The 20,308-nt window shown below is 39.2% G+C and overlaps 1 protein-coding gene across 1 annotated transcript in view; it reads right to left on the bottom strand.

Annotated features, from left to right (window-relative positions):
• LOC136874793 (uncharacterized) overlaps nt 1-20,308 on the bottom strand; it is a 311,583-nt gene that overhangs the window by 42,734 nt on the left and 248,541 nt on the right. The window contains exon 9 of the mRNA XM_067148465.2: nt 8,638-8,761. Coding sequence (XP_067004566.1) covers nt 8,638-8,761 — 124 coding nt within the window. The remainder of the gene's footprint in view (nt 1-8,637; nt 8,762-20,308) is intronic.

Below are 20,308 nucleotides of genomic sequence, written 5' to 3'. Positions count from 1 at the left end.
AGAAAGAAGAATAGCAGAAAGATCACTAGACATGGCTGAGGTGAAAGGACAAAAACAGTTTATTATTTTTTTTGGTTGAGAAAATATATCAAAATATTAATGGATGTAAAAGCACTACCAGGTGAGGCATTTGATAGAGACCACAGAGTAGTGGTAGCAAAATTGAAAATGGATAAAACTGTGCAAAAGTAAAACAAATAAGACAGAAGAAAATACAAGTATGGAAATTAACAGATAAAAGAACTCAGTAAAAATTTCAGGAGGAATTAACACAGCATATCCCTGTATCAGAAACAGAAAGTGTGGAAGAAGAATGGACCAAATTTTAAAACACATTTGTAAGCTGTGCAGAGAAGATTTGTGACAGAACTTCAGTGAGAGTGAAGGAAAAGGAGAGACCTTTGTGGAATGAAAAGGAGAAAGCATGGCAAGAATGGAATAGAGATAAGAAAGAAGGTAGTAAGCAAATTAAAAAAAGTGGTAAATGAGGAAAAGAAAAAATGTTGGGAGAGATTCATACAAGAGTCGTTAAAGGATGTGGAAGTGACAGTCATGGGGGACCTCACTGCACAGGTTGGAAATGACAGAATTGGTAAAGAAGTAATTGATCCATCTGGATATGGAAAAAGGATGTTGTATGGATTGATAAAAAATAAGAGACAAGAAAAAATATACAGAAAACAAGTGAAGGAAGAGTGGAAGTGTAATAACAGACCCAGAGGAGACGAAGAATATGTGGAAAGACTATTTTGATGGACTCCTGAATATGAGAAATGATGCAGAGAGTGTGGTGGTAAATGAGGATGATCTAGAAATGGAGAATGATATTGTAATGGCAGAGGTGGAAATGGCTGTTAAATGAAAACAGGAAAAGCAGCAGGGATAGATGAAATGTGTGTGGAAATGGTAAAGGCAGCCACACCTATTGGTCTACATTAGTTATATAGGCTACTAAGGTGTACATGGAGGAAAAAGCAAGTACCTGATGATTGGTGTAAAGGTGTAATAATACGAATATTTAAGAAACGTGACATGAAGATGTGTGTCAATTATCGAGAATTACACTGTTGTCACAAGTAGCCAAAATATTGGAGAGAATAATAAGAAAGGAAGATGAGAGGAAGTGTGGAAAGAAATTTAGAAGAAGAGCAGTATGGTTTTTGGCAGGGCAAGTCAACAATAGACCCTATATTTACCATGAGATTACTGATGGGAAAACAGTGGAAATATGGAAAAGATCTGGTGATGGATGGTATTTCTGGATCTAGAGAAGGCATATGATAGTGTTAACAGAGAAAAGGTGTAGGAAACCCTGGAGAGAAAAAGATGTGGAAGGCAATCAAGGGAACTATGAAAGCAATGTATATGAATTGTTTCAGTTGTGTTCAGACTCCAGTGGGGAGAACAGATTAGTTTAGAAACTAAATTGGACTAAGACAGGGAAAAGTGTGTTGTTGCCACTTATGCTTATAATGGTTATGGATGAAATTCTAAAAGAAATAAATGCACGATATGGAAGGGATATGAAAATATTGTTGTTTGCAGATAACATACGAACTGGAGAGTCAACAATACAGAAGTACAAATCCAACTAGAGGTTTTAAATGACAATACTGAGCGATATGGTATGAAAATCAGTGTGGAGAAGAGCAAACCAGTCGTGATGACAAGAGGAGAAGGAGAAGGAAAAGGAATAGTCAGTATCAGGGGACAAAACCTTGAGGTTGTTGAATACATCAAAATATTTGGGAAGTTCCAACCTATCTATATCTTATTATTTTATGGCTCCCTCTTCAGGTACCATGTGTTTTGTACGCGTAAGTTGTTTTGCATGCCGCATTCAATCAAACTGTCTCCTTCGAAGCTTCTGTTCCCAAAGCCACGAAACATTCTGCACTGACATGAACTTGTCATTTTAGCCTCAACATAGTTTTAGCTTAAAGTTCTGCTCTATGATACCTTTTGTTTTTAGTTTTAAATCATGTAACATGTACTAGGCTACTCAACGTAAATAAATTGAAGAAACTTGTATTGTACAGGCGGGAACTTTGTGACTCTCTTACAAGCCTCAAACAGGATATATCGAAGATGACAAAGAAGAATTCCTTACTGAACTTTAAGAACAGTGAATGGAGGAAAACACCACAATTATGGGTAATTTGAATGCCCAAGTTGGTAAAAAGAGAGAAGGTTGTGAAAACATCATTGGCTCTCATGTCTTTGGGAACAGAAACTCTGAAGGAGACAAAGTGATTGATTTCATATGTGGAACAACTTAAGTATACAGAATACATGGGAGAGTAATAAAATAACGAGATATAGTTGGGATGGAAAGCTCAACGTGACAGACTACATCATCACTGATGGCAAAGCTGGTCGGTATGTTAGTGATGTCAAAGTCATACCCAGTGAGCGCCTAAATAGTGACCATCGGCTATTAATAGCTGATCTCAAAGATGTCCATGTCTCCAAACCTAAGAACATGAAAATGCCAAAGATCAAGACCTGGTTGTTGAAGGACTCAGAGAAGAAAGAGAAATACCAAACATGGACAACAAAATGACTCAACACTGAGATTAGAGGAGAAGAAGAATAGACCCTGTTAAAAGAAACTCTCATAAAGGAAGCTGAGGAAATCTGTTGGAAAACAAGTGCAAAACCAATAGAGATGGAAACACCTTGGTGGAATGATCAGGTGAAGACAGCAGTAAAAGGAAGAAATATGCTGAAAAGAAAATTGGATCAAGTAAAACAAAAAAGGGGCGATAGAAGAAATGAGGTAGAAATAGAAGAGTGAGCACAGGAATATTGGACCAAGAAGTTGGCTGTGAAACGACTAATCCAAGAATAAAAGAGAAAGTGCTGGGATGACTTTACTACCAGGATAGAGGAAGACTGCCAAGGAAGTAGGAAGCTACTATATAAAGTAGTAAGAAGTAAAAGGAGTGAATATGGAAACATCCTTGCGCTGGAAACGAATGATGGTAGTTTGATAAGAACAGAGGAAAGGATCAGAGATGAAATAAAGAAGTACTTCAGCATGTTAAATGGAGATGGAGACGACAATACCACCACCACCAACCATAGAATAAAGGAAATCAAGAAAAACCAAGCCCCATTAACATGTCTTGAAGTCGAGCACTAAAGAACATGCAATACGGGAAGTCCTCTGGCTTCGATGATCACACCTGAGACGTGATAAAGTCAGCTGGAATACCACTCCCTTCGTCTGTACTCTCATCCGTGAATGGTCATCCGCAGATATTGTAAATATTTAACTAGAGTATACTACACCCAAGGTATTGTAATGGATAGATCAGCTAACATAATACAATAGGCCTGATACCTGGCACCAGAACCTGTACAGTCACAGGTTTATGAGGGATTTTCTCTTACAACAACTACCGTCGTACTGACCTTTGTCACCTCCTTCCACTAACCGAGGGCAGGAGCCAGTTAGGCTCAGGTGATATCCTTATGGTCTCAAGGCTCTTTATATATATCACCATTTTCCAATATCAATGTCAATGGTTGCCTAACCACAAGCAAAAGTAAGAGTTTACCTGAGTGAAAATTAATAAATTTCATTATTTAGAAATTACCAGCAAAGTTATCCGCACTGCCATATAGTTTGCATCCGCCAAGACACTAACTTCGCGGATATCAGCATCCATGTAGGCTCTACTCATAGGTAGCACAGATCTATTCTGAACCCAGGGGAACCGACACATTCCAGCACAGCATTACGGCATATGGACATTAGTTCATGCAGCTGAATGCCCACTCCCCCCTGCTTTAGTGGAATACATACAATCGTAGACCCTACTAACCACAGAACCGTGGTGTTCCTCACATAAAGGCACTACTCATTGGTAACATAGATCCATGGTGTTCTTCACATAATGGTACTAAGCATAAGTAGTTTCATGGTTCTAATGTCATAATACCCTGGTCACCCCTTTTAGTCGCCGCTTACGACGAGCAAAGTATACTGCGGGTGTAGTCTTCGTGAGTGCCCCCCAGCCACAGGGGATGGAACCTTTGCTTGAGGAAGAACAAAACGGATTCAAAAAAGATTGAAGTACTATGGATCTCATTTTTGCCATAAAAATGCTTTCTAAAATGTACTGGGAACATGGAAGGAATTTTTTTCTTTTTGCTAGTTGCTTTACGTCGCACCAACACAGATGGGTCTTATGGCAACGACAGGATAGGAACAGCCTAGGAATTGAAAGGAAGCGGCTGTGGCCTTAATTAAGGTACAGCCCCGGCATTTGCCTGGTGTGAAAACGTGAAACCACGGACAACCATCTTCAGAGCTGCCGACAGTGGGGCTCGAACCCACTATCTCCTGATTACTGGATACTGGCTGCACTAAAGAGACTGCAGCTATCGAGCTCAGTGGAAAGAATCTTGGGATTACATTTTTGAACATTGAAAAGGCCTATGATAGTGTCCCTCGGAACAAGATCTGGGAATGCCTGGAAGACCTAAAGGTGCAAAAGTACCTGACTGACAAAGTGAAAATGTTATACCAGAATTGCTACAGCTGTGTTCATATAGGTAGAGCCCTGCGTGGATATCCGCGATGTTGGTGTCTTGGTGGATACAAACTGTACGCCAGTGCGGATAATTTTGCTGATAATTTCTAAATAATAATAATTATTATTATTATTTCGCCATTGTAAAGTAAATTTCTAAATAATGAAGTTTATCAATTTTCACTCAGATATACTCGTATATTTGCTTGTGGTTAGGCGACCCTTGACAGTGGTATGGGAGAATGGTGAGATATAAAGTGCCTTGAGACCATAAAGCCGTAAATATGACCGTGCCTAACTGGCTGCTGCCCGCAAGTAATGAGAGGAAGGAACAAAGGTCAATATGTTGGTAGCTGTCGCAAGAGAAAATCCCTCATAAACCTGTGAATGTGGGGGTCTGATGCCAGGTATCAGGCATATTGTTTTATGTTAACAGATTTATCTGTTCCAATACCTTGGGTGTAATATTCTGTATTTAAATACTATATTTACAATATCCATGGATAACCATTCGCAGATGCGGGTAACTATTTGCAGATGCGGATGAAGGAAGTGCGGATGAGGAGTGGATATTTTTTATATCCGCGCAGGGCTCTACATATGGGCAATGGACGATCAAAATGGTTTGAGACAAAGAGAGGTGTTCAACAAGGAAGTGCCCCATCACTACTCTTATTCATAATAGTACTGAACAAGATCATAACGTTTATCAAGAAAATGGACAACAGACCAAATGCCTTGGAATGTGCTGTTATGGAGAGAAACAGAAGCTGAGGTACAAAAAAATTGACTGAGTGGATGAGGATAAGCACAACAAAGACTGCAGAAATGACCAACAGGAAAGGAACAAACTCAAACTGCTTTTTGGAAGGAGCAAAACTAGAATCAGTTTCTCACTTAAAGTACCTCAGAAGCACAATCTCCAAAGTAAACACTGTCAAGCAGGAAATATTCAGCAAAAAGCATAAAACTTTTACAATCAAGTCAGAAATCTACTCTGGGACAGCAAAATACCGTAAAAAGCAAAACAACCCTGTACCACACCCACCTACTTTGTACCGATTCTCATGTACGGTTTAGAGACATGTACTCTACTAAAAAATTACTACAGCAGAATTCAGGCAATAGAAATGAGATTTATTAGAACTATGAATCAAACTACTCGAAAGGACAAAATCAGGAATGAAGGAAACAGAAAAGGTAGCTAGCAATGAGGTACCTATTACCAACATAATAAAGAAGCGCAGACTTCAGTGGTATGGACACATTATGAGAATGAAGAGCAAGAGAACTGCCAGAAAATACTTTGACCTTACTGTCCAAGGAAAAAGACCGAGGGGAAGGCCAAGGAAAAGCTGGATAGACACAGTGGGCCGATTGCAGAAACGATGACTAGTTTTAAGCGTTAGACATCGTCTACCTAACCAACGCCTAAATCGTTCATGATCTTCCATTGCATAAACAATGTTCAGTTGATGTTTAACTAGACATCCCTTAAAGTTTCAATTTTGGTTTGAAAATGGATACAGAAGTATCTTTCATGCAACTCTTTGCTTGTCGCAACCAATTAAATTCGCCGGTGCGCGCGCCGAACGCCAGTCAGCTGTTTGTCTTCCTATACATTACTCAAATATGGCTGAGCATGACTTGCCTACAGATAAGAGTATCGTTTTCGGTGGAAATTAAATCTCATCATATTATCGACACTAAAGCGACACGGCACCGTATGGGGAAGTGTAGCTTTCATTATAGCGTTGTTACAGTGAGTGTAATCTACTCATAAATACGGTAGCTTCGACGAAGGGAAGATGAAGCAATAGTAATGTGTAACCGAGTGTGTTGTACGGGCCATATAGATGTAGCTTGCATTCTGGAGATCGTAGTTTCGAAACGCATCATCGGCAGCCGTGAAGATTGTTTTCCGTAGTTTCCCTATTTTTACACCAGGCAAATACTAGGGCTGTTATTATGGCCACGGCTCTTCTTCCTCAGGCCTCTTTAAACGATAATCACCACCACTTGCCTTTTCCTATCTGATAGTTGCCGATGATATATATATAAAAATCCCATACAACCTACTTTTTAGTTTTCACTACTATGTGTGTTTACTTGGCAGTAAATATAAGTGAATCCCTCCTGATTGATATATGTGACAGCCCTCAGACGATCGGGACACATAATTCCGATATGTATGTAGTCGAAGTGACCTATAATTCCATGGAAATTACCTCATGTACATAATAAAATATATCGGTTGCCAAGAATTGTATTCAAGTTGACAGTTACCGGACTGTCACTTTGTCAGTCTCAAGAAACAAGTCTCTCGTAAAGCGAAATCTTATTTTATTGTTATCTCCCCGTGCATGTCAAACGAATTGCTGCGATTTAGCAGCGGGCGACCCACAGAGAGGCCGTCGGACTAACCTTTCTTTCCGGAACCATTTCAACATGATCATACAAATTACATATTTTATGGTACATAACCTCTAATTGCGATTCACTCCTCTCATTTGAGGTTAAACAGTGCTCTCGGCAGTGTTTAAACATGACCGGTTGAACATCGGTTTTAGACAGTGTCTAAGTGATAAATAACGTCTCTGCAATGCGGCAGCCATGCTTAGGCATTGTTTAACCGTAGACATCGTCTAAATACCGTTTCTGCAATCGGCCCAGTGAAATCAGATGCGGAGGAGAGAGGCCTTAAATGGGAAGATGTCCTGGAACAGAAGATGTATGCAGATAGGAAGAGATGGCGAGCACTTGTACACCACACCCGAGAAACTGGAGTTGGAAAATGATGATGATGATGATTACACTGTCAAGTATATGGAGAAGAGAGAACACACTGGCTAGAAAAGAAGAATGCTTTGAAACAAGGAAATACACTCTCACCATTACGTTTCATTGTGGTAATGGACGACATAATGGCGAGAGTGAAACAGGAGACTGAGGGGGGAAAAATCATGCTGGTGTGGTGAAATAGGGAGGAGAAAGTTCAGGAGCAGTTGGATCCATGGGATGAAACAGTATAAGAATATGGCAGGAAATAAAGCGAGATGACTCTGACCACCAGAAAGGATAGACCAACAACAGGAGTAATGATTATTGGGGAACAACTGAAGAAAGGGAGTGAGTGAGTGAGTGGAGCAGAAACATTCCTAAAAAATGTTAGAAGCTTTGTGTGGAGTAAAGATATCCCCCAAACCAGCAAACGAATGATACAAGACGTACTATATCCCAATGCTGACTTATGCTCCAGAAAATTTGGGCAATGAGAGGAAGAGAAAAGCAGGACCCAGGCCAGTAAGATTAACTTGAAGTATTTTTATTTTTTGCTACTTGTTTAACGTTGCACTAACACATCAAAGGTTTTCAGTGATGGAAGGATGGGAAAGGGCTAGGATTAGGAAGGTAGCGGCCATGGCCTTAATTAAGAAACAGATCCAGCTTTTGCCTCGTGTGAAAATGGGAAACCACAGTAAACCTCTTCAGGGCTGCTGATAGTGGGATTTGAACCCACTATCTCCCGAATGCAAGCTCACAGTTTTAAAGTAGAATAGGAGTAACAAAAATAAATGATAAATGAGATGGTTAGGGAACAAGTAAAAGTGGAAATACTGCAGAACGTGATAAAGAAATCTAGTCTTAGATGGTATGGACAAGTGAAGAGAAGGGAGAAGATACTCAGGAATATATATGAGATGGGAGTGGAAGGCAGGAGACCAAGAGGAAGACCAAGGGACACATGACTGAAAGGAGTGGGGAAGCAGATGAAGAAACTAGGGGATGACTGGACCAAAGTGTTGACAGAGTGATAGTGGGAAGTTAGATGATGGAGAGGCTTATATTTTAAACAAATGTCTGGCCAGTGGCTGGAAGCTGTGCAAGATGATCATGATAATGATGACTAAGACTAATACACAGTATATACAAAGGGATCCGATTTGTAGCAACACCAGAGGGCAGAGTGAGTTCTTATGTACAGATAATTATTTATATTTGTCTACAAAAAGAAAACTATCTTTTGGCTATAATTTCAAACTTTTTTTTTTTTTTTTTACAAACATGTTTACTAAACTGTAAATGTCTTACATACCTCATAAGCTTCCTCATTGCCCAATTCCATGTAGGCAGCTTTCAGAGTCTTATCTTTAGGAAACCGTACACACACAATTTCTCCAACAGATTCAAAGTGCTTTTTCAAATGGGTGTCTGTAGTCCTAGAAAAAGAAACAACCATAATTCTTTACATGACATGAAGTTCAATATGAAAAATACAAAATGAGCTCAGCCCCTCCAAACATGCAAACTTGTGTGTTTGGATCATCAGGTGGTGGTGATGATTATCACTTGAAGAGGAACTACAAATTAGCAATATCCTCTATGGATCATCAGTCCATACACTGGTTTCATACAGGTCTCATTTCTGTGCAAGTACTCCATCCCATATCTACTGAAATCTGCTTGCCATATTCATGCATTTGTCTACCTCTACTGTTCTTACACCTTCCTCAGAAACTAACTGACCAAGTCCTGGATATCTCAGAATATATCCTATCAATCTCCCTCTTCTCCTGGTCAAACATCACCAATTCACTTTTCTCTCACCAGCTCGGTTCAGAATATCTTCATTTGGGATTCATTCCACCAAATTCGCCTTCATCATTCTTATGCAACACAATATTACAAAAGCTTCAATTCTCTTTCTTTCTATGCTAGTTACAGCCCCATTCTTCATTTTCATACAGAGCCAAGTCCCACACAAAAGTCTTAAGATGACACTCCTGAGATAAACATATTTTTACCTAATGCATGGATTTTCACAAAACTTTGCGAGAATGTCACCTACATAAAAGTAGAGATATCACAAACATTTCTTTCATATACAATTAACAGTCTTTCAATATTTTTTGAAATTTTTAATTTCATTTTTTCATGAAATTTAATTAACATGTTAATGAAAATTAGTGATTAGGTATATAATACTTCTTTAAAAGGCACTACGTATCGATTTTTCTGTACATAATCTATATAATATCATACTGAAGTTTGTGTAATTTTTATGTTCTAAAATTTTGTACTTAAAAATCCCTACTACTTGAAAAAACTCTGCAATCAAAAATTCCATATGCAGGTTTCCTAACAGAGTTGTGATACATATACCCATACCTGCCAACTTTTAGAAACCAAAAATAGGAGGATTTTTTCATTCTTGGATTTTATCGCGTATAATGCGCCACAGACTCGACGAAAAACGGCCTATAGTTACAAGGCGAATTGAACATTCAATTTAAATTCTTAAAGTAAGAAAACAAAAATGGTTACAAGAAAATGTAACAAACACGGAACAGAGTGCATAATAGTTTCCTTTCTTTCTTTCTTTCTTTCTTTCTTTCTTGTGAACCGGTCAAACTTAGGACCATGCCAATACCACTTCACTTCCTTCTTATCATCCCTTCTTCCTCTTTCTCCACAGTGCCTTCATTCTTTCAGAATGTTGCCCTCTTCTCTCTTCAGTCCATATTCCCCTCTTTGCGCTCTTTCTTTTCTTCCACAAGAACTTTTATGTTGGAAAGTCTTTTCCTGAATTGGTCTCTATCATGACATTCTTCATCTGCAATTCCTAACCTCTTGAGTTCTTCCTTAATCTGCTTGGCATATCCCCCCTGGCTCTTCAAGTAGTATATTTTATTAAAAATGTGTTTATTTCACCTTGCTGGATTCATTCTGGCCATGTGTCCAAAGAATCGCAGCCGCCTTTTCCTTATCGTTGTTTCCAAGTCTTCTGTTCTTTTGTGCGAGTATATCTCCTTATTTGATCGTAATCTGTAGTTTCTCTCTACCACCCTTGGGCCGTAAATCCTCCTTAATATTCTCCTTTCAACCTTTAGCAGTTTTTCCAGGTTCGTTAGTGTTGCTGTTTCCACCACATACAGAATCACTGGTTTTACCACAGTATCATAATGTCTTAGTTTGGCATTAATGGGAAGATTCTTTTTGTTGTAAATGGCTCTGGTGGCAGTGTTTAGCCTTTCCAACTTAAGTCTCCTATTATCCATGGCCTCTTTATCCATCCCGCTGTTGCTGATAATCTCTCCCAGGTATTTAAACTGCTTTGTGACCTTCACTTCGCTATATTTCGTCTTCATTGTTCTCTTCACATAATTCCTGTCCGTGCTCATCATTTCTGTTTTTGCGAAGGAGATTTTTAAACCCGTTTTCTCGGCTATCTCCTGTAGTTAATTTATCTGTGTTATTGCTTCCTGTTCTGTCTCAGCGAAGAGTGCCAAATCATCAGCAAAGGACAAACACTTGGGTTTGACATGTTTATTTTTACTACCTATTATAGCACCTGAGTCATTATGTTTCCACAGTGTTTTCATGACCTTATCTAGAACCACACTGAACAGTGTTGGTAATAAGCTGTCACCCTGTCTCAGACCTGTTTTTATCTGGAAGGGTTTGCTGATCTCTCCTTGAAATTTCACTTTGGATATGGTGTTTGTTAGTGTTAACCTAAGTAAGTTGAGTGTTTTTTAATTGATGCCATATTCTCTCAAAATGTCCATCAATGTGTCTGTATCTATTGAATTGTATGCTTTTTGAAACTCAACGAAAGAGAGGAAGATGTTCTTTGGTCGCGCATTGTAATATTTGATTATCATTTTTAGACTCAAGATTTGATCCTGACAAGAGCGCCCTCTCCTGAAGCCACCCTGATACTCTCCCAACTTGTGGTCAATTTGCGGTGTCAGTCTGTTCAATAGGAGTTTAGAAAAAATCTTATACATGACAGATAACAGTGATATTCCTCGGTAGTTGTTGAGATCTGTTTTCGGTCCCTTTTTATGTAGTAGGTGTATTAATGCCACTAGCCAGTCTTCTGGTATTTTTTCATCTCTCCAAATATTCCTGAACACTTCTGTCACTTCAGAGATAAAGGCGTCATTGGCTATCTTCCACAGGTCTATTATTACTCCATTTTCACCAGATGCTTTGCTGTTCTTTAGGGAGTTTATTACTTCCCTTACCTCTTCCTCGTCTGGTGGTTCGGAATCTGGGTTCTGGATTGTGTCGTCCTCAATCTCCAATTTTTCCCGTGGTGATTCACAGTTAAGGAGATCTTCAAAGTACTTTGCAAAGATCTCACAGTTATCTTTATTGTTCAGGGCAAGAATTCCGTCCGTTTTCTTGAAATGCAGGCTCGGTATTATGTAACCTTTGATTCTATTTTTAAAGGCTGTATGGAATAATCTGGTATTGTTTTTCTTTGAAGTTCTCATCTATTTCTGTGACTTCTGCCCTAAGGTGTTCTCTTCTGATTCTTCTCAGTGTTTGGTGTGTTTGTTTCCTTATTTCTCAAAATTTTTCCAAATTTGTCACAGTTCCATGATTTCCACATCTCAAATCTTTCTTTGATTGCATTTTCGCATTCTGCATTCTACCATACATGCTTGCTTCGACGTTTTGTAGATGTTAATTCAGCCACTGGCTCCTTTATTAGACTAACACGAACGGAAATTCAATTTTATAGGTATCTCTCAACACTTGGAGATAACGTTTGTTATGTTTTGTGGTCATAATCTGAAGAGAAAATACCATAAACTATCACCAACACTGCTCTCTGAAATACACTCTATAACAAAAAAAAAAAAAAAAAAACAAACAAAAAAAAAAAAAAAAAAAAAAAAAACAACGCAATGGGAAAGCGGTGTCCGACTGTAAGGAAATTAAGTATGCAAAGGCATTCGGACCGAACATGCAAATGATTAAAGTTTCGTGTCCAATGAATGAATAGCGGGAGCTCCCGCACATTCGAACTGCGCATCCATCAGGTGTATATAAGGCGCGATTCTGAAGCGTATGCTCAAAGTAGCTGTTGCATTTAATTGCGCTATCTTAACGTTCGCTGTAAGAATGCCACGCCGAAGGATTCGTGCTCATTACGAGCAGATGTCACAGAGTTTGAAAGAGGTTGTGCGATCGGATTGAAAGAAGTTGGTTGGTCGAATCGAGCTGTCGCTGGACATTGCAGTGCTTATCATCGGTGGGACGAACTACGTAGCTCACGACGACGCCAAGAATGTAAGATCACAACTTAAACATTCACTAGGGAAGCTGACCCACACTAACGTCTTTGTAGTGAACGTGCCCCACAGGCATGATTTGAGTAGAGACTCGTGTGTGAACATTGAAGTGGACAAGGTCAACACAGATATTGTTAAAATTTGTAAACATTTTCGGAATACTCAGGTTATTGAATGGAGCAGTTTTGAGAGATACTTTTATACAAAACATGGCCTCCATCTAAACAATTCAGGTAAACGAAAGATAGCAAATATTGTTCTAGATTTTATTAATCTTAAGATATGTACTGTAAAACAGGCAACTCCCTTGAGTTATAATACTGACCAGGAAAACTAGTAGAAAGAGCCAGCTGTACTTCAAGCTGGCACAGTCAACTAGAAAAAGAAACTCAGGATAATAAGGAATTTCAAGTTACCCAATTGCAACAGTCAATTTTTAGGGAGGAAGGGGGTCGGAGATTGCTCTTGGTAAACTGTCATAGTAAATAAACAATTAAAATTCGGTACATTGATGGAATCTTATGAGACTGATGTGGTGATAGGAGTGGAATCGTGGTTGAAAGAAGGGGTGGATAATAGAAAAGTATTTCCAGAAGGGTACACAGTCTTTCGTAGAGACCGAGCAGACAAAAAAGGAGAGGGGGTGTTTATTCTGGTGAAGGAGACTTACTGTTCACATGAATGGTTTACCGATGAAAGGAATAAAATATTAGGGATAAAATTAGTTTGTGATAATATGAAGGAGGTGGGAATTATAGGAACATACAGGCCTGGAAGAGAGGAAAGAGACATGGAAATATTTGAGAAAATAATAGATTATACTCATAAAAACAATAATAATGATATGGTAATAATTGGGAGAGATCTAAATTTGCCTGAAGTTGAATGGAATGGAGCTGCAAGTGAAGCCCATGAACAGAAACTGGCAAATAAGTTAATTTGGGAGGGAGGATTTACACAAGTAGTACAAGAACCGACTCGTCTCAATAACTTACTAGATGTATTCTTGGTTAAACCATGGGAAATTGTTGATAAAACCGAGGTAATTGAAGGAATAGGAGACCATAAGGCTGTAATAATGGATGTAGGACTCGTACCAAAAAGGCTTAATAAGAGGGTTACACAAGACAAGAAATTGTACAGAAAAACTAAAGTTGTTGAATTTGGGACTTCCCTTAAATCACAATTCAGTTGTTGGGTAAGTGAAGGGAGTAACGTGGATACACTTTGGGCTAAATTTAAAGGAATCATTTGGGAAGGAGAGAAGAGATTTGTACCTGTTAAGAAGGGTAAAATGACCTCAGACCCTGTTACAAGGGAAATAAGAAAATTAAAAAGAAAATGTAGAATAGTAAACAGGAAAATCAAAGTTGGTAGGGAGAGTAGAGAAACTAGAAAACAGCTAATGAGGGAACTGAATAGAGTGAAAAAGGAAGCAAAAGAAAATTATATGAATGGCATACTTCAAGAGGGTAATGACCACAAAGGGAAATGGAAAAAGCTGTATTCATATATCAGGAATCAAAAACGAAAAGGAATCCAAATTCCTACAATGGTGGGAGAAGGGGGTGAACACTATTTAACAGATACTGAGAAAGCAAACCTATTTAGTAGGGAATTCAGGGATTCAGTAGATGACTGTCAAGAGTTGGAAACCGAAACAGAAGATAGAAAGGGAGAGACACAGAGGGAAACAAGAAGCTTCTCATTCACAAATGAAGATATTTTCAGAGAAATCCAACTGCTTCAGCAAGGAAAAGCAGCAGGAAGTGATCAAATTACTGGGGAGGTATTAAAGACAATGGGGTGGTACATAGTGCCTTATTTAAAATTTCTGTTTGACTATGTCATAAATAATACTGTAATACCAAAAGAATTAAAGGAATCTATAATAATACCAATTTATAAAGGAAAGGGTGATAAAAGGAAACCAGATAACTACAGATCAATCAGCCTGACCAGTATAGTTTGTAAAATACTGGAGAGTTTAATATCGAAGTACATCAGAGGGATATGTGATGATAAAAATTGGTTCATGAGGAGCCAGTATGGATTTAGAAAGAAATTTTCTTGTGAGGCACAAGTGGTGGGATTTCAGCAGGACATATCAGATCAATTGGATTCAGGAGGTCAGTTAAATTGCATAGCCATAGATCTTTCCAAAGCCTTTGATAGACTGGAACATGGAATATTATTAAAGAAATTGGAGGGAATAGGATTGGACGTAAGGGTTACACATTGGATAAAAACATTTCTAAATTCAAGGGTTCAGAAAGTCAAAGTAGGAAATAATGGGCCGATTGCAGAAACGGTATTTAGACGATGTCTACAGTTAAACAATGCCTAAGCATGGCTGCCGCATTGCAGAGACGTTATTTATCACTTAGACACTGTTTAAAACCGATGTTCAACCGGTCATGTTTAAACACTGCCGAGAGCACTGTTTAACCTCAAATGAGAGGAGTGAATCGCAATTAGAGGTTATGTACCATAAAATATGTAATTTGTATGATCATGTTGAAACGGTTCCGGAAAGAAAGGTTAGTCCGACGGCCTCTCTGTGGGTCGCCCGCTGCTAAATCGCAGTAATTCGTTTGACATGCACGGGGAGATAACAATAAAATAAGATTTCGCTTTACGAGAGACTTGTTTCTTGAGACTGACAAAGTGACAGTCCGGTAACTGTCAACTTGAATACAATTCTTGGCAACCGATATATTTTATTATGTACATGAGGTAATTTCCATGGAATTATAGGTCACTTCGACTACATACATATCGGAATTATGTGTCCCGATCGTCTGAGGGCTGTCACATATATCAATCAGGAGGGATTCACTTATATTTACTGCCAAGTAAACACACATAGTAGTGAAAACTAAAAAGTAGGTTGTATGGGATTTTTATATATATATCATCGGCAACTATCAGATAGGAAAAGGCAAGTGGTGGTGATTATCGTTTAAAGAGGCCTGAGGAAGAAGAGCCGTGGCCATAATAACAGCCCTAGTATTTGCCTGGTGTAAAAATAGGGAAACTACGGAAAACAATCTTCACGGCTGCCGATGATGCGTTTCGAACCTACGATCTCCAGAATGCAAGCTACATCTATATGGCCTGTACAACACACTCGGTTACACATTACTATTGCTTCATCTTCCCTTCGTCGAAGCTACCGTATTTATGAGTAGATTACACTCACTGTAACAACGCTATAATGAAAGCTACACTTCCCCGTACGGTGCCATGTCGCTTTAGTGTCGATAATATGATGAGATTTAATTTCCACCGAAAACGATACTCTTATCTGTAGGCAAGTCATGCTCAGCCATATTTGAGTAATGTGTAGGAAGACAAACAGCTGACTACCGGGCGAGTTGGCCGTGCGCGTAGAGGCGCGCGGCTGTGAGCTTACATCCGGGAGATAGTAGGTTCAAATCCCACTATCGGCAGCCCTGAAGATGGTTTTCCGTGGTTTCCCATTTTCACACCAGGCAAATGCTGGGGCTGTACCTTAATTAAGGCCACGGCCGCTTCCTTCCAATTCCTAGGCCTTTCCTATCCCATCGTCGCCATAAGACCTGTCCGTGTCGGTGCGACGTAAAGCCCCTAGTAAAAAAAAAAAAAAAAAACCAGCTGACTGGCGTTCGGAGCACGCACCGGCGAATTTAATTGGTTGCGACAAGCAAAGAGCTGCATGAAAGATACTTCTGTATCCATTTTCAAACCAAAATTGAAACTTTAAGGGATGTCTAGTTAAACATCGACTGAACATTGTTTATGCAATGGAAGATCGTGAACGATTTAGGCGTTGGTTAGGTAGACGATGTCTAACGCTTAAAACTAGTCATCGTTTCTGCAATCGGCCCTATGTATCTCAGGAAGAGAAAGTTTGGAAGGGAATTGCACAGAGTAGTATAATCGGTCCGTTACTTTTCTTAATATACGCAAATGATTTAGGGAACAATATAACATCAAAAATAAGATTGTATGTAGATGACATAATTTTTTATAGGGAAATAAACAACATTGAGGATTGTTCATAATTACAAAGGGACCTTGAAAGTATCCAACAATGGGTTGAAGAAAATAATATGAAGGTTAATGGAGGCAAATCAACTGTTACAACTTTTACAAACAGGAGCTTTAAAACTGAATTTGAATATACTTTGGATGAGGTAGTTATCCCAAAAGATGGCAAGTGCAAATACTTAGGTGTGAGATTTGAAAGTAATTTGCACTGGAAGGGTCATGTTGATGACATTGTTGGGAAAGCATACAGATTGTTACATGTCATAATGAGGCTACTTAAAGGATGCAATAAAGAATTAAAAGAAAAAAGTTACTTGAGTATGGTTCGTCCATTATTGGAATATGCAAACAGTGTTTGGGATCCTCACCAAGAATACCTAATAAAAGAAATAGTGTGCAGAGGAAAGCAGCAAGATTTGTAACAGGGGATTTCAGGAGAAACAGTAGTGTATCCGAAATGTTAAAGGAACTTGGGTGGGAAACTTTTAAGTAAGAGAAGGGAGAAAACTAGACTTATAGGATTATATAGAGCCTATACAAGAGAAGAAGCATGGGGAGATATCCGTGAGAGGCTTCAGTTGGAAAATAATTATATCGGCAGGACTGACCACAAATATAAAATTAGAAGGAATTTTAGCAGAAGCGATTGGGGTAAATTTTCATTCATTGGGAAGGGTATGAAGGAGTGGAACAGTTTACCAGGGGTAGTGTTTGATCCTTTTCCAAAGTCTGTACAGATATTCAAGAAGAGAATAAACAGCAACAGAGAAAATAAATGAAGTGTTAGAGGGCATTCGACCAGTGCAGGTTATTGTAAATAAAAAAAATTTGTGTGAATAAATTAATTCCATCCCCTGGTCTAAGGAGTTTGGACAGCCAAAGTAGGGGACTGCCTGTAGGGGTGAAGTACAGTGGGGATTTTGAGGGCTCTGGGACCGCTACGGTAGCTGTGAAGGCCCTTCAGGAACTCTGAAAAGTGGTGGCAAAAGGGGCTCTGGTTAAGAAGCAGCAAGTCGTTATGCAACTTAGGTTCCAGAACTGGTAAAAAAAAAAAAAAAAAAAAAAAAGTAAATAAGTAAATAAATGAAATGTAAATATTAATCTTATACCAGTTGTATACTATCATTTGAAGTAATTCCACATACTGTATATCAGTTGACTATATTTGTAAGTAGTACAGGAGATATTATAAGTAGAATTTTGTAAACAATATAAATTTATTAAGGATGAGCTGTGTGTTTAATAGAAAATATTGTTAGCGTAAATTGTATAATATTGTATTATAGGAAAATTTTCTTCTCTTGTTAATTTAATATTTAGTGCTTGACAATAATGTATTTTAGTGTACCATTTGCCACCGAGGTAGACACCTCATTTGCAAATAAAGAGACTTTGATTTGATTTGGGTCGAAGTAATGCGGCGATCAGACGATGCTGGCAAACGTGGGTCAGCAACGGCAGGCATCAGTGTCAGGACTGCAGTGGTCGACGAGGGCCACAACAGCACGGGCAGACAGAGCAATTGTCAGAACATCTGTCACAGCACCAGAGTCATCGTTATCAATGATCCAGCGTGTGACCCGCACACATGTGTCCACCCTGACCATCAACAGACGCCTGAGCGAGAGGAATTTGCGCTCGCGCCGCCCGTTACACCGCTTACCACTCACGCCTGTTCACCGTCAAGGCAGATTACAGTGGTGCCGCACTCGAGCAACATGGAATTGCACTGACTGGGGACATATAGTCTTTAGTGATGAGTCCCGCATTCAGCGGTGCCCTGACGACGACCGCAGACGTGTTTGGAAACGTCTAGGCCAGCGTGGGGATCCTGCCTTGACTATTGCACACCACACAGCCCCACAACAGGGGAGTGATGGTCTGGGCTGCCATCTCCTTTGATAGCCGGACCCCTCTGGTAGTCATTCCTGGCACACTGACAGCACAGCGGTATATTGATGACATTCTACGGCCGGTTGTATTACCGTTCCTTCAGTGACATCCAGGCCTTACTTTCCAACAGGATAATGCCTGGTTGCACATGGCACAAGTTGCTATGAATTGTCTTCAGGCTTGCCCTATCCATCCTCGACCAGTTCGGTTGCCAGATCTCCCTCCCATAGAGAACATTTGGGACTTCATGGGAAGGCGATTGCGACCATCCCGGAATGTCGCCGATTTAGCCCAACAGTTACAGACCATTTGGCATGATATTCCGCAGGACACCATCCGGGAACTGTATCAGTCTATGCCACATCAAGTGACAGCTTGCATCCAGGCCACGGGTGAACCAACACCTTATTGACGTCCTCACTTTGTAACGCTCTAACTCTGCAATAAATCATTTGAGTGTTCTGCACTTTTGATCGTTTGTTTTTCTATGTCTGTTCCTCACATCCGATTTTTATTGCCATCGGACAATTCCTTCCTGATGCGTCTTTTTTTTGCATGCCTGCCAACTTTACAAAACCAAAAATCAGGAGAAATCAGGGGATACAACTGGTCAAAACTACTTATTCTACATGTCTTGCGCAACATAGTACTATGATATATTTATAACACTTATTGTCTCAAAGCCCGACTGTTGCTATAACGAGGCTACAAGGATAAAAATTACACATCTCTATTCCTTCACAGGAAGTATGTGAGTGAGATGATCAGTCTCTGATAAAACCTACCAAAAATAGTATGAACTCATGCTCCACATGTGTGAATCAGTCATGCACTTAGATGCCACTACTTAGCAAATGCATAGATTAATATATTGCATCAAGCACCTGTGCGATTATGCGAAGCGCAATGCTATTTAGATCAAATAAGTAGCTGATGTACCCGTGCTTCGCTATGGAATTCTCAGAAAGACTGTCATTATAGTTTTCCCAACTGAGTCAACATAGGTCATTACAATGACGCCAGTATGAATGTCGCGATTAAAAGTAATGCTGTCATATGAAATATTCAATAAAATGAAAACAGCACATTTTCTAACTTTTAGCGAAAAGTACTATGGTGTCGATCTAACAGTTCAAAGTTTCAGAGCTAGAATGACCAGGGTGCAACAGCCGCAAACACTCCTGTGTAATTGCACACTACTCATTCCAATCACTGCCTCAGAGTAGGGATAGAATAGCTGGAATACTATGATGATCCAGTGTGTTAAGTACCAGTAGTATCAGAAAATGTGTGAACCAGAGGAATGGCAGGCTAAAGAAGAAAGAAATCTAACTCTCCACATCCCAGCTACTTCCCGCCAATATTCGGGCAGGCTGTTAAACTCGATACGCAGCAGTAATCCCATCTATTGGAGATAAATGGCAGTAGAATACACAAAGCACACCACAACAAACAATGGTCAATGAAATGTTACTGTTGATCAATTTTATGAGCTTTCTATATTGGACGCCTTCACATTTAGCTTTTTTCCGAACCTGTGATATTAGAGCATCTAATGTCAAGTGAGTCGTCCTTTCTTTCGTGACAACCTCTTGTGTTATTTAAGCGATCGTTTCTTCATGACTTTTTTTCTCATTCTTATAATCATCACAATTTAATCTACATCCCCACCAATATTATTATAGTTGGTATGGTAAAAAGCAATAGAACATAAATAATCGGAAATTGTATTCTCTATAACTTTTGTTATGTAGT

Source organism: Anabrus simplex, chromosome 5, assembly GCF_040414725.1.
Source record: "Anabrus simplex isolate iqAnaSimp1 chromosome 5, ASM4041472v1, whole genome shotgun sequence".
Lineage (NCBI taxonomy): Eukaryota > Metazoa > Arthropoda > Insecta > Orthoptera > Tettigoniidae > Anabrus > Anabrus simplex.
The sequence above is the reverse complement of the archived record's forward strand: the minus strand, read 5'-3'. Positions and strand labels throughout refer to the sequence as shown.